The 14,086-nt window shown below is 42.4% G+C and overlaps 1 protein-coding gene across 5 annotated transcripts; it reads left to right on the top strand.

Moving 5' to 3' along the window:
• The first annotated feature begins 604 nt into the window (after positions 1-604).
• Positions 605-10,703, top strand: LOC125506598 (disease resistance protein RGA2-like). Of its 5 annotated transcripts, XM_048671389.1 has the most exons (10): positions 1,005-1,216; positions 1,366-1,449; positions 2,389-2,572; positions 2,666-2,921; positions 3,026-3,248; positions 3,346-3,466; positions 4,130-4,345; positions 4,549-5,649; positions 7,496-9,574; positions 9,727-10,703. In XM_048671389.1, the coding sequence occupies exons 3-10, from the start codon at positions 2,411-2,413 to the stop codon at positions 9,772-9,774; spliced, it is 4,206 nt and encodes a 1,401-aa protein (XP_048527346.1). In that variant the 5' UTR covers positions 1,005-1,216; positions 1,366-1,449; positions 2,389-2,410; the 3' UTR covers positions 9,775-10,703. The 5 variants fall into 5 exon arrangements, with proteins under 5 accessions (XP_048527345.1, XP_048527346.1, XP_048527344.1 ...); XM_048671388.1 differs by lacking the exons at positions 1,005-1,216; positions 1,366-1,449 and adding an exon at positions 605-715; XM_048671387.1 differs by lacking the exon at positions 1,366-1,449.
• The last annotated feature ends 3,383 nt before the right edge of the window (positions 10,704-14,086 follow it).

The following is a 14,086-nucleotide window of genomic DNA, read 5'->3' on the forward strand; positions in this document are numbered from 1 at the left end:
ACAACGGCCACGTGGAGCACCTTTAGTCTCGGTTCATAACACAACCGGGACTAAAAAGTGATGTGCATTAGTCTCGATCGTTTTGTTTCAGTTGAAAAACCGGGATTAAAGGCCCTTACGAACTGGGACTAAAGGCCCGTTTTCTACTGGTGATGATGTTTGATGAATAAAAGTTGGTTTACCTCTCAAAATGTCTCGGCTTAAAGCGAGACATAGGGGCGCCCCACTCTACTCGGTTCCAAGGCATTACAGGCTTGTGAATGAATGGGCCTTACACTCGAGCGGTAGCTATTGATGGGCCGTCATTCTTGCACGGGGACAGAGAAGAAACACACACTGTGCGGGATGGTGGAGGCCCAGGCTGTGTTGTTCCGCCGCAACCCACGGACGAGAGCGGGAGAGAGAGAGGCGGAGGGGCCGACACCGGCGACCGTTGGCGGCGGAGTTATGTGAGGGGGGCCGATGGTTCACGCAGGCGACAGCCTTCCGTCCGAGTCCGAGGTGAGGAATCCCTCTGTTCCTCCTCTTCTCGTCATCTCCCACCTAAGTTGGGACTGACGAAGAAAGATCCGCCTGAATCCGACCCACTTACTGAATCCGTCAGACTGAAGGAGGAAGCAGGGGTGCAGGATCGTTCCTTCCTTTAGGATCTTGATGATGGATCAATAGCTGAACTGCAGAGTAGAAGAGGCTCAGCCAAATCTGCTGTCATGTGGTAAGTCAATCATCTTATTTTTTTCTTCTTTGTTCTTCTCGAGCATCCTGTTTATGTAACTCATCCTAATTAGTGAAGACCTGAAACATGATGTGTAAAAGTCAGCTAAGTAGCACTGTAACAAGTAAAGTAACAGAAGAAAGGTCTTCAAAAAAAAATCAAGAATAGTGAGGTGAGGGCATTCTGGGGTTTATTTAGTGGACCGTAAAGCTAGAGCATCTGAGCGTTCACATGAATGATTCTCCATCCAAGCTTGGCCCACGCCACCTAACCCTCATCATTGAGAAAGAATGTGATATGCCGTGGAGCCACTCATCCACCAAAGCCATTTTCTCCACCCGCTCTGCACCTAGCTGCCATTGTTGACCAGAAACAAAGCCTCTGCTGGATCTCACCTCTCGGCTGGAACTAGTACCCATGTCTTCCTCCTGAGATAAAAATCCCCTTTTCCACAGGCACCGGGCAACACTTCGCAGCGCTGCAGCAGGGCTTCTTCTCCAGGTAATAAATCACAGTTTCTCTTGTTCCAGGAAAAGATATCTTGTCAGCATAGTGAAAGTAGTATAGTATGCTCCTCCTGCGTCTGCTTGGTTGCTAGCTTCTTGATGGAAGCACCCATGTCCTGAGATAAAATCCCCTTCTCCGCACAGGGACCTGCTGCTTCTTGACCATGTTTAGTATGGTTTGACCAGTCATCCACACAGTGGCATCTTTGATTCAGATAAATCCCATTGGTATTCTGATAAGAACCTTTTTGATTTAAGGAATTGCGTGTTATTTTGTAGGATCGGTTCAATAGGATTTCCCCTGATAAAGCTCGTGCGATTATTTGTAGGATTGACAAGCATTCGTATTTCACTATGGGCCACTTCATGTAGAATTCAAAAGCAGAGTTTTAATTGAGTCTAAGCTCATTGACTTGTTCTGCTATTTATATGACAACTATGGCCAGCAGATTCAAGAAAGTTTTATCTTTATCGTGTGGTGCAACCAGAAATTTTCAGTTATTAGATTCTTTTCCTTTTCTGTGGAGAATAAAGAAAGTCACTCTGATCTAGTGATTGCAAATCCAAGAACCGACAAAGTACCGATGGCATACACAATATTTTCTTAATGCTAACTTAATCCTGGGTTTGGGGAAGAGACACACTTGCCTCTTCATGGTATTTGTCGAGTTAATTGAGAATAATGGCTTCACAGTTTTACCCGTCAACGGAATGGGGGCATAGTTATCCAACCTTTTCTATTTGCAAAACAGTAGAGTGGTCATCTTTGTGTAATTCCTCTCTGAATGAATGTAAGTTTTTTTACTAGGCTACGATTACTTGGTCAAAACTGTCGCATGCTTATGCTTTTAACTGACTGTATTCACGAAGTTACATGTTTGTCTTAGTGCAGTTTCTTGACAGGTCTAAGTGCAGTCCTGAAAAGTGAAAACTATAACATGTTACTGAGGGAGAGTGCTATTTCCTGAAATGAGACATGTTAAAGAGTGGTTCTGTGAAATGTCTCATGCTAAAGTGTAGCACTATCTAATATGCTCTTAATGGTGTAGCATATCATAGTGTTGAATATCGAAAAGGAATGCGTGTCATGATATTTACCATGATTGTTGAGAATCTAGTATGTGAGTCTACTAGACTCATGAATAACCCACTTTCTCTTATTTCAAGGGTATTTTGTTTGTAACTGCAAATGGATCGCCAAGCTATTACCTCACGAAGTGAACTGGAGCATATTCTATTTGATGACAGCGCGGAACCAAAGGCCCTACCTTTATCACTTCTGGAGCACATCACAAGCGGTTTCTCTGATGACAATGAAATTGGCGATGGTGGCTTTGCAAGAGTTTATAAGGTATGAATATGCTAACTCTCAGCTGCCTTTATCTTGATCACAGTTTATCTGGAAACTTAATTTGACGCTGCCAAAGCATGTTTACGGTTATAGGGAATACTTGACAATGGCACAGTTGCGGTGAAGAAGCTTTCTGGGATGGTTGATATTGATGACAAGAAATTCAGCAAAGAGGTTCGTTGTTTGATGTTGGCAAAGCACAGAAATATAGTACGGTTCCTGGGATATTGCTCTGACACACAAGGTGAAATGATGAACTATGAAGGAGAGCTTGTGTTGGCAGATGTTCGACAAAGGTTACTCTGCTTTGAATATCTATCCCAAGGGAGTCTTGATAAGCAAATAACTGGTAGGATCATGTGGCAGATATTTGGTTCAAGCATCCATGTACTTAATTAGCATTCAATGCCTAACAACTTTATCTCAAATACTCTCTATTCTCCCATTTCATAGATACATCTCATGGACTTGAATGGAGAAAGTGCTATGAAATTATCAGTGGAATTTGTGATGGTTTATGTTATCTTCACCAAAAGCGCATCGTTCACTTAGATCTCAAGCCTGCAAATATATTGCTTGACGATAATATGATGCCGAAAATTGCTGATTTTGGTCTCTCGAGGTGCTTCAAAGAAAACCAAAGCCGGATTATTACTTTAAAATTGATCGGAACCCTGTAAGCTTCCTATGACTCTTGGAAACTCTTTTTTCTTATGCATGAATGAACACTGATCGCTTTTCCTATTAATTTCATTACATAAATATTTATGTAGGGGATATATGCCACCTGAATTCTATGGTGGACAAATCACATTCAAGTTTGACATTTATAGTCTTGGTATTATAATCATAGAGATACTAACAGGAGAGAAGGGATATCCTAATATTGACAAGGTATGACAAGTTCGGTCCAGTATAAAGGATTGGTTTCAAAATTACGGTGTTACATTACTTTGTATAATATCATATTTCCATTTAGACGCAGCACAGTGTAATTCTTTGATCTAGTGCAAAGAAAAATTAGCCGCAAAGGAATCAAACAACCCTTGGTATCAATGTAACATAAAATTTCTAAAATACGTAGGAAAATAGCAATGTGTTACATAATGCATCTACATTTTACCATATATTGCAATTTATGACCAATATTAGAATCGTAACATGTTACGATGCGTGTTAAATTATTTTTATATGCCACTGTGTCAAGTACAATGTAAATGGGAATGTTACCGTATTCCTATAGTTATATAGTGGGTATCTGTATGTACCATTTCCTATCTAAATCTGCTGCTCCTTTCCCAGTTTTAGAAGTTTGTTTTAACTAGGCTCACTGTGTCAGTGTGTAGCTTGCTGTGCGATTACAAGTCTTGTGTAAATACTGGAGACCTTTTGCTCGGAGTGGCACAGTGTTGCTATGATTTTATACATCTTATATTTTTTATTCCTTCTTTGGATTTTTCCACTCTGCTTTCCATGAAGATGCACCGATCCTCCGAATGTTCTGTAAAATATATGTTGGTCCTTTCCATAAACCATAACACATAAGCAATTTCTCAGGTACTTGGGAGGTGGAGAAATAAGTTGGAGAAAACACAGGGGGACACACAACTGGTACAAGTGCGAGTATGCACTGAAATAGCGATAGAGTGCATTGACTCCGACCCAGCTAAAAGACCAGATATACAACATATAGTTAATAGGCTTGGTGAAACAAGAAGTGAAGTCAAGTCTGCTACTGAAACTGGGGCGAGTAGTAGTTCATCAGTACCGCAGGTAAGCTCAGACAACAGTCAGCTAGTCACACACAATTTCTTATGGTTCGTGATTCGGTTGTTGTATTATAGGTCTTACTTTTTTAAGAAGGGGTTGATGTGTTCCAGTATTGTACTGTATCATGTTCCCTTTTTTAAGGAGATCATGACCGTGATATCTGTTATGATCTTTCCATGCACTTACAAATAGTAAAATTCTTGCAGTTGGCAGCTTTGCCCCCTGATCCCACAATTGGTCAACTATACAACAGGACAAATCAAAACCATCGATTCAGTTCCATGCTAGATAACACCTCTATTGTGCAGCAAGTTACTGACAGACGAGAAACAGCATCAGATGTGGAAGAAGCACTAATCATCGGGAGGAATGAAGAAAAACAGAAAATAGTGGCTACTTTATCTGGTAGCATCACACCCGAGATGACTGTCCTTCCAATATATGGCATTGGAGGTATTGGCAAGACAACCTTGGCTCAAATAGTTTTCAATGCTTCACAATTTGCAGGTTACTCTCGGGTGTGGGTCTATGTGTCCCAAAATCTTGACTTGAATAAAATTGGCAACTCTATACTATCACAGCTATCAGAGGAGAGCCACGTAGCTGAAAAGCAGATGATACATAATAAACTCAGAAAGGTACTTGCTGGTAAGAAGATTCTTGTTGTCTTAGATGACGTGTGGGAAAAGAATCCAGATACACTAAAATCTTTGAAGGCTATGTTAAGGCTTGGTGTGGGCAGCATGGTGACAATTATCGTAACCACAAGAGATGAAGCCATTGCAAGGGAAATTTGTCATACAGTTGAGCCATACAAGCTAGGGACTTTAACAGATAAATTTTGTTGGAAAATAATAAAAGAAAAAACTTCCTTTAAAGATCGAGTCGATAAAAAACAGATGAAGCATACGGGAAGGGAGATTGCAACCAAGTGTGGAGGTGTGGCTTTAGCGGCTCAATCGCTTGGATACACATTGAACGGCAAGTCATCTGATGAATGGGAGTCGGTGAGAGACAATTATATCTGGAATCTATCTACTACAGATGACCCATCATCAAGAAATCATGAAGTGCTTGCATCCTTGCTGTTAAGCTATCACCATATGCCTGAATGCTTGAAGTTGTGCTTTACTTATTGTGCGGTCTTTCCAAAAGGTCACAATATTGTGAAGTATGATCTAATTCACCAATGGATTGCTCTTAAATTCATCGAGCAATGTAGTATATTTGATTCTATGCAGCTATGCGAGAAATATGTTACACAACTTTTGGGGATGTCCTTCCTTCAATATTCAAAGACACCTCTGGTGAGTTATTACATAATTCATGTATTCTTTTTTCAATCATATGTATTGCAACTCACATAATCTGTAGTGACACTTAGAACAAAGGCATTATTGTGTTGACATAACCTAATAAAATGAAGATGTTGATCTACTACCTTCGATTTTGATTGACCCATGTTAATGGACAGATCTCCACATATTTGACCACTAGCTTATTATTACCCTATGTCAGTAAAAATAGATTTAATATGATGGATGAGTGGCCCATGTACTGCTGGCCCAGGTGGGCCCAGTCATTAGCATTGGGCTACTGTTAGTTATTTTCTTACTATTGGTGTTTCAACTGTTATCTTTAGTAGGTAGACATCTTTGGCTTCTTCAGCGGCCTGCTATCATTTGTATTTCGATGAACATTACCGTTGATTGATAAAGAGGGCATGTTTAGACTAAAAATACTGTTATCTAGAGTTCAACAATGTAAATTAGAGAAGTTTGGAACTGAATGTAAATTTGTACTCCGACTATAGTTGACAGGTGTAAAAATGGATCTTATCATTGTTTTTGTAGAGATCACTAGTATCTTTTAGCTTTTCAAACTATGAGCTCAGTACAATAACGACTTAGTTTATTATCAGTTGTTCAATTCAAAAATTTAAATTTCTATTATAAGATATCAGTGCTGTTGTAAGTTTCATTTGTATTATAACATGATTAACCCCTAAAACCCTCTCACTCACATCCTATCTAATCTTTATCTCCAATAAACCCTAGCATAGCATGTACAAGCGTCAAAGACGACTACATCACCCACAAATAGCCTAGTAATGATCCAATCAACCTCACATCCTTGCACAACTGAGGTAATAATCTTAACCCCAAAATCCCAACTTGGAAGTTGAAAAAAAAGGAGATTTGGGGCTGAATATAACTGTAACTTGGTGAGGGTTTTTGGTGTCGAGGCTCCATCTCTGCTGAACTGACGATCGTTGGTGTCCAGTTCACCTCGAGCACATCGAACCCGGAAGGACAGGGAGTGATTTGTGCTGATCGCGAAAAGCCTGAGGTCATAAGCCTAAAATTTGCATGTCTCCTAGTCCCATGTTCCTCTCATGTGTGTGATGAGTGCGCGATTTGCCTGGATGGCATGCTAGGTTGCCTGGGTTAGCTCACCGTGGTATTTTTTTTTTGCTGGAGCATTGTTAGCAAAACATTTGTTGATTGACCCGCAGAACTGTCTTTCTAATCCACTTACTACCTGACTTCTAGTTAACCATTTGTGAATTTAAATTTTTATTATTTGTTTTTGCATGATCTCCTAGGTGCACATTTGACCACAACCTGATCTTTCAAATATGAATCTAGTCATACCACCTTTAGTTGCTTTTCTTGCTTTATACCCATAATAGTGCCAAAATACTAGTATAATGGCAGAAGAATTCAGTACTCCCTCCGATCCAAACAATTGTCGCAGCTCTAGTACAACTTTGTACTAAAGTTGTACTAGAGCTGTGACAATTAATTTGGATTGGAGGGAGAACAATTTTTTACTATTAAGCATGCTACTCTGTTCCATAGCATGCGAGCCGGACCCAGCTCCATAGCTGTTGTTGATCCTCAGTACAGTTCTTGGGTATTTTTGTTTAGCTCGCTTTCTTTAGCTTAGTTTATTTTTGGGTTTTGTTGGCTCTTTCTTGGTTCCGATTGAAAGGTGTGCATAATTTCAACAGTTTCTTCTAATACAAAATGACATGCAGTTAGGTGCCACTCTGGTGTACTTAATGATATGAAAATACTTCTATTGATGAATATACTGCCAATAAAACTAAATAAGTTCAAAATTCCAACACCACTAATGTTTTTGCTGCAGAGTGATGGTCAGAAGGACAAAGCTGTTACGTTATTCACGATGCATGATCTAGTGCATGATCTTGCAAGGGCGATCTTGGCCGATCAAGTTAACGACAAGGGCAGTACTGGGGGAAATAGATGCCGCTATGCATTGCTTACAGATTGTAGCAAGCCATTGCAGTCGTCCGTGACTTGTCCTGCAAATATAAATGCGCTGCATTTTCTGGGCTGTGGTAAATTAAAACTTTGCGGTGATGCATTTTCACTAGCTACGTGCCTCCATGTCTTGGATTTAAGTGGATGCCTTATACAAAAGTTGCCAGATTCTGTTAGTCAATTGAAACAGTTGAGGTTTCTGTGCGCTCCAAAGATCCAAGCTAAGATGATTCCCAGTTGTATCACTGAGCTCTCAGAATTAAATTACCTCAACCTTAGAGATTCCTATTTCTCTGCACTGCCAGATTCTATTGGTGCTATGAAAGGTCTGATGCATCTTGATTTATCACGCTGCGAGAAAATAAATGAACTCCCGGTATCATTCACAGAACTCAAGCAGTTAGTACACCTGGATTTATCATATTGCCAAGTGTCTGTATCAGAAGCTTTTGGTGGCTTTACAAAACTTCAATATTTGAATTTATCATCTCCTTTTATTAAAGACGCGAATAGGAGAGGGCTGTCAAAGGTAATTGGTAACCTAATCAAACTCAGGTATCTAAATCTATCGGGGTGTGTGCACCTTATGGCCCCATCAGAATATCATATTGGCATCTTTCTTGACTCTATCAGCACCCTTTCCAATCTAGAGCATCTGGACTTGTCTCTGAATAAAGTGCTTTTCAGTATACCAGAAAGTATTGGCAACCTCAGGAAGCTTCATACATTGAATCTCTCATGCTGCTACAATCTAAAGAAGCTTCCTGATAGTATGGTTAAAATGGTTAGTCTGAAGGTTGTGGATGTGGCGAGCTGTTCTAAATTGGATGAATCCGCGCTCTCCCGGTTAAATGTTGCCTCATTGCCAGATTTTGTGGTGCATGCTTCAAGTGATAAATGTAGTAGTAATATCACCCTGCTTCAGCATACAAATCCTGATAGGCTGATGATAGATAGACTTGAAAATGTGATGTCTCCAGAAGAAGCAAAGAGTATAAAATTGATAGAGAAACAAAAAATTAGTAAGCTGTCATTTCAATGGACCAGAGGTGCCGAGATGGTTGTGGATGAGAAGGAGGTGTTGGAAAAACTAGTGCCACCAATCAGTGTACTAACATTGTCTATAAAGTGCTACAGCAGTGTCAGCTTTCCTGATTGGCTTATGGGTATGAGGCAGTATCTCCCTAACCTTTGTAGGTTATATTTGTATGACTTTCCTAATTGCAACAAACTACCACCACTTGGTAAACTACCAAACCTACGGTCGTTGATTATAGACCGTATGGAGGGCTTGGAAGAGTGGAACACGGAATATACCAGTGGTGATGAAGGTGCTGATGAGCTCATGTTCCCCAAGCTTCGAACATTGACTATCAAGCAATGCCTCAAGTTGAGGATAAAACCATGCCTTCCTAGAGCTATCATCTCTTTGGAGATAATAGATTGTGATAATATGCTATCATCAAAGGGTGAGAGCCCATCGCACCTCTCCCATCTGAGTGTTTATGACAGCGTGGTGCCCATGCATGAGTGGAGGTTGCTTCACGACCTCCCTGCCCTCCGTAAGTTAAGTATTGACAATTGCAGTGATCTGACCACCTCAAGTGAGATTATCCAACACCTTTCCTCCCTCGAATCACTGTGCCTCCATTCATTGTCACTAGACCAGGCAGAACTCCCGAGTTGGTTGGTTGAGCTGACGTCTCTGCATGAACTAAGTCTATTTAAGTACAGAAGCATGACATCATTACCACATTCGTTAGGAGAACTTACCTCTCTCGAGAAATTGAAGATCGAGCACTGCGAGAGGATCAAGTCTTTGCCGGACAGCATACAAAAACTGACCAAGCTTTACATTCTTGAAATTGTTGGCTGCCCTACACTAAGGAAGTGGTGTGTATCAAAGGAGAACAAGATGAAGATCGCTCACATCAACAAAAAGGTTGTTCTGATCATATTGTTTCCACTGTTCAGTTATTTTCAAACAGCTATCTGTTGTATCGCTTCTATACTAGACCTAACTAGTGACTACTCTTTCTTGTATCACGGAGAGCTATACACATTGTTTTTTCTGATATTGTTTCTGTTGTTCAGCTCTTGCCAAAGACGTGCATGGGTGGAGGCTTAGCACTCCATGGATGACGTGGTGGATGGATCTGCCTGGAGATTGGTCGCGGCGTCCATGGATCTGGCGTCCCGTCTAGATCTGCCGCAGCGTGGTCTTGGCCGGCCGGCGGCGTGTGGAGGGACATTGGTGAGGGGATGCAAGATCTCTGCCGGAGTACCAACGGCGGCATACTTCTTCACGGCGAGGCTCCGTGCGGTTCCAGCAGCCATGAGATCGGGACGACGCGGCTTTCAGTGAAAATCACGCCTGACTGCGGTCTTGGCGGACGATGGTAGCGTCTCTGATGTCGTTTCCTTTTCGAGGCATCGTCGTTGCAGGTCACGTCAACTCGACCGGGATGTTCCGGGGGAAACCCTAGATCTGGGTCTACCAGATCGGACGATGACAGCGCCTTCGGTGTCGTTCTTCCTCCTGGGGCCATCGTTTTGGAGCAAGTGCTGGCTGGAGGGACAAGGGGAGGAGCGGTGTTACATTTACCGCAAGGCCGGCGACAGATCTCGGTGGCATGGCGTTGCGGAGTTTCGGCGACGGACGTGTGTGGATGGATACGTGTAGGATGGTGGTGTTGTTTGGCGCCATGATGGCGTCGAAGGCAGCCCAGGCAAGGTCAATGCGTCAATATCTGCTTTGGAGATGGATCAATGAAGACAGCGGCGGCGGGCTCTGACAGTGCTCCAGACCGGTGTGTGCCCCAGACCCAGCAACACGGCTTGGTTGGGGCCTTCGACTTTAGATGTTAGGCTTTGGTGTGATGTTTGTTCGGTATTCGGCTCAGACAATCGGCACCCTTTCATCGAGTGGATAGGAATAACGACAGATGTTGCCAAGATGATGACTTCAGACTACCTAATGTATTACCTTGTAAGGTCTTTGTGAATAATTAATAAAATGACTGCATGCATCACCCAGATGCAGAGGCTGGGCTCATTCTCCTTTTCAAAAAGCTCTTGCCAAACGCGTGGGAACAAGAAATGCAAACACCTTTGTAGAGACAATCAATAACCAAGATACGACGAAGGATCAAGCTAAACAGCAAAGCTCAGTTCATGATAGCATGATGAAAGAAACTGCCACGTGTTTGGGATGAGCAACAAATTTCAATGTATATATATACCAGGCCGTTGCCTCAGGCTTTTTGTGTGCACAAATGATGCTCCCAACCTGATTCCGTTTTTCTATACTTTGATGACCAAAAGATGAAATGTTTGTTAAGCTAATACGATGATTGCTGATTTCTTGTTGGATTCGCTATGTTTTGCTGCGATGTGTGGCAAAGAGTGATGTCAACATGCATTTTGCAAAAGCTACTCCGTTTCACGTTTCTTGTCGGATTGTTTCATACTAGCAGACGGAGGCGCAGCGCCATGCCGTGCCAATGTTTAAGGCCGTTGATGATTCTCTTGTGTCTTAATCTATTGTGTTTAAGCCAGTCGGTAATTCTCTCATGTCTTGACCTATTGTTCTCCGATGTTGAGATGATATAGTAGATATAATGCTACAACGACACATGTGGTAAGTGCCATTTTGAGTACATCACTGAATCAGGTGACAAACAGGGTCGATAGACACCTTTTACCTCTATTCACTAATAGAAAAAGGGTCATCTGTCCCGGTTCGTAAGGGCCTTCTGTCCCGATTTAGGAACCGGAACTAAAAGGTCGTTACTAATGCCCTTGGTCTTTAGTCCCGGTTCTTACACGAACCGGGACAGATGGGCCTCCACGTGGCGGGTGCGGCGAACCCAGGCAGGAGGCCCTTTGGTCTCAGTTGGTGGAATCAACCGGGACCATCCACCAATAAGGACCAATAGGCATCCACGCATCAACATTTTAGGGGCTGGGTTTTTTTTTGAAGGGGGGGGAGGGTTGAGGGTTTTGGGGGGTTAATTTAGGTGTTTCATATATTGTGTTAGCTAGCTAATTAATAGAGAGAAGTGTCCTCTCTTATCTCTGTGCTTGGTCGATGCTACGTACTATAAGTATAGAGAGGACTAGACACGCTAGCTAGTAAGCAAATGAAGGAAACAGAAGATCGTCATGAACATATGCATACAGAGAGAAGTGATATCGACCACCTCTCCTTCTCCGAGAGATTGGTCGAACAACAAGTTCTCGTATATCTATCCGACGCTACTGGCTACATATATACAATATAATTATCTCTTACAATATAATCTCCTAATTATATATGAACACAGGGTTCACATGGTATTCTCCGTCTTTATCGATCATGTGGTCAAGAAAGAATGCCGCCAATTCCTCTTGAATTGCTCGCATACGATCTGGTGGTAGGAGTTTATCCCGCATCTGAAACATCTAATTTGAAGAAGAAGGATGTCAATACATATATATGAATAAATGAAACTCAACACAAATGATGGTAATAAAATGAAATCATGAATATTATTATTTACACACTTCATATTGTTTGTCAGAGTAGCCCCGCTCACAGGTCGTGTGGCGGATGGACTCACAAATGTAGTATCCACATTAATCATTCCCTTGTTCCTGCCACAACCACTTTACAAGAAATAGAGGTCAATCAAACTAATAAGCAAGCATGCTAAATGGTATTAATAAAACTAGTGCTTGAATCACTAGGAGATGCGTGAAACATGTTACTATAGTACTTACTTTCGAGTGTTTAAATTGCAGCTTCTTTGCAGTCCCGGAGTTTTTGAGGTGAATTTTTTCCAAACCCTGCCAGACAAAGAAAACAATTACTTGATATCAGGAAATGAACAAAGTTGCCGATATGGTGCGATAATGATCGATTTAACTTACTTCTCTAGAATTTCAGTCATGTCCGCATACTCCTTGGGATCTTTTCGTCTCGAGTCTAAGACGGTTACTAGTCCCTGCTCAAGCTTATAATCTCTAGGATAATATAGTGGAAGTTGCGCACGCATGCATAACTCATCAATTACATTACTATAACCTCGACTAATAATTAAGGGAAACCAAATATGCATAAGACAGTAACACTCACTTGAAGTTATAAGGAAAGAGTATTATAGCTTTGTTTTGATTTAATACAAACGGTTGTAGCAACTTGGCCTCGGTATCTCTGGCCTGAGATTTAACCATATATGCATCTATGAGATTTGTGTTAATGAACCCAATATCACCTTCTTGTCTTTTCTTCAATTCGGCGATCTTCAATCTGCATAATATAGCGAGGATAATTAAAAATACATGCAATGAAAGAGCTGACCTATATATAGAGAGACTTAATGACAAAAGTAGTACTACTTACAGACATTAGCAAGTGACCGTCAATTTATCGAGGGCCTTTTGATTAAAAAACTGGAAGAACTCCTCAAATGGAACATTCAACAGTTCAATTCCAACGAGGTCATGCTCCTCTTTAACTCTCAGTGTCAAAATATTGCTCCCCCCAGACTCTCTGCAGGTTTTCATCTACCAATCATGGAATCTTCGCATCATCGTTGTTAGAGATCTTTCATCTTTGACGAGAGGCTTCCCGTACTCGTATCTGTGTTCGTCCACCTCCATTGTATCTAAATGTATATCGTCGGGCAGGTAATCTCCAAGATTGGTATAACCGGGCACCATCCTCGGATCATTAGCGACGATATCGCTAGACACCTTGAGCGGGGGGCACGATTGGTTCGCTTGTTTGCCGAGCTGGGCAATTTTTTCCCAGCTCGTCGTTCTGCTAACCTTTGATCACTGAAAGTATTTACCGACCGCCCCGCTTCGATGAATGACCTTTCAATAATGTGCTCATAGTTGCCTTTCGACGGAGACTTTGGTGGTTTCCTCAAGGCAGCCAAAGTGCGCTTCGCTTTCACCGGATCTACCTTCTCCTCCGGAGGTGGATGTTTCCTTGCTCTCACCCCTTCAAAGAAGTTCGTCACTTGGGCTTCCACGATCTTCGCGGTTTCCTCCGGGGTCCTCTCGTATGGTAAATTCTCTGGAGTCTTCAAAGAAGGACCGAATCTGTATTGCCTCCCGCCTCTGGCTGTACTGCTTGACGCCGGAGCAGACGGAGCGGCTGCGGCTGTCTTCTTTCCTTTCTTACGAGGCAGAGGAGAAGGACTACGACGCGCCGGAGCAGCTGGAGCGGTGGCGGGTCTCTTCCGCCCTTGCTAACGAGGCAGAGAAGGAGGAGGCTGGCAGCTCGGGAGCGCCGGCGCAGGTGGAGAAGGAGGCGGAGTGCCGCCACGCGTCAGAGAAGGAGGCCGAGTGCCCTGATCACTCGGCGGAGGAGGAGGCGGAGTGCCCTGACTCGCCGGAGGAGGAGGAGGAGGAGGAGGAGGCGGAGGCGTCCAGTTTAGAAGGTTGATGAGCTCCTTCTGCCATA

The sequence above is a fragment of the Triticum urartu genome, chromosome 5 (genome assembly GCF_003073215.2).
Source record: "Triticum urartu cultivar G1812 chromosome 5, Tu2.1, whole genome shotgun sequence".
Taxonomy (NCBI): domain Eukaryota; kingdom Viridiplantae; phylum Streptophyta; class Magnoliopsida; order Poales; family Poaceae; genus Triticum; species Triticum urartu.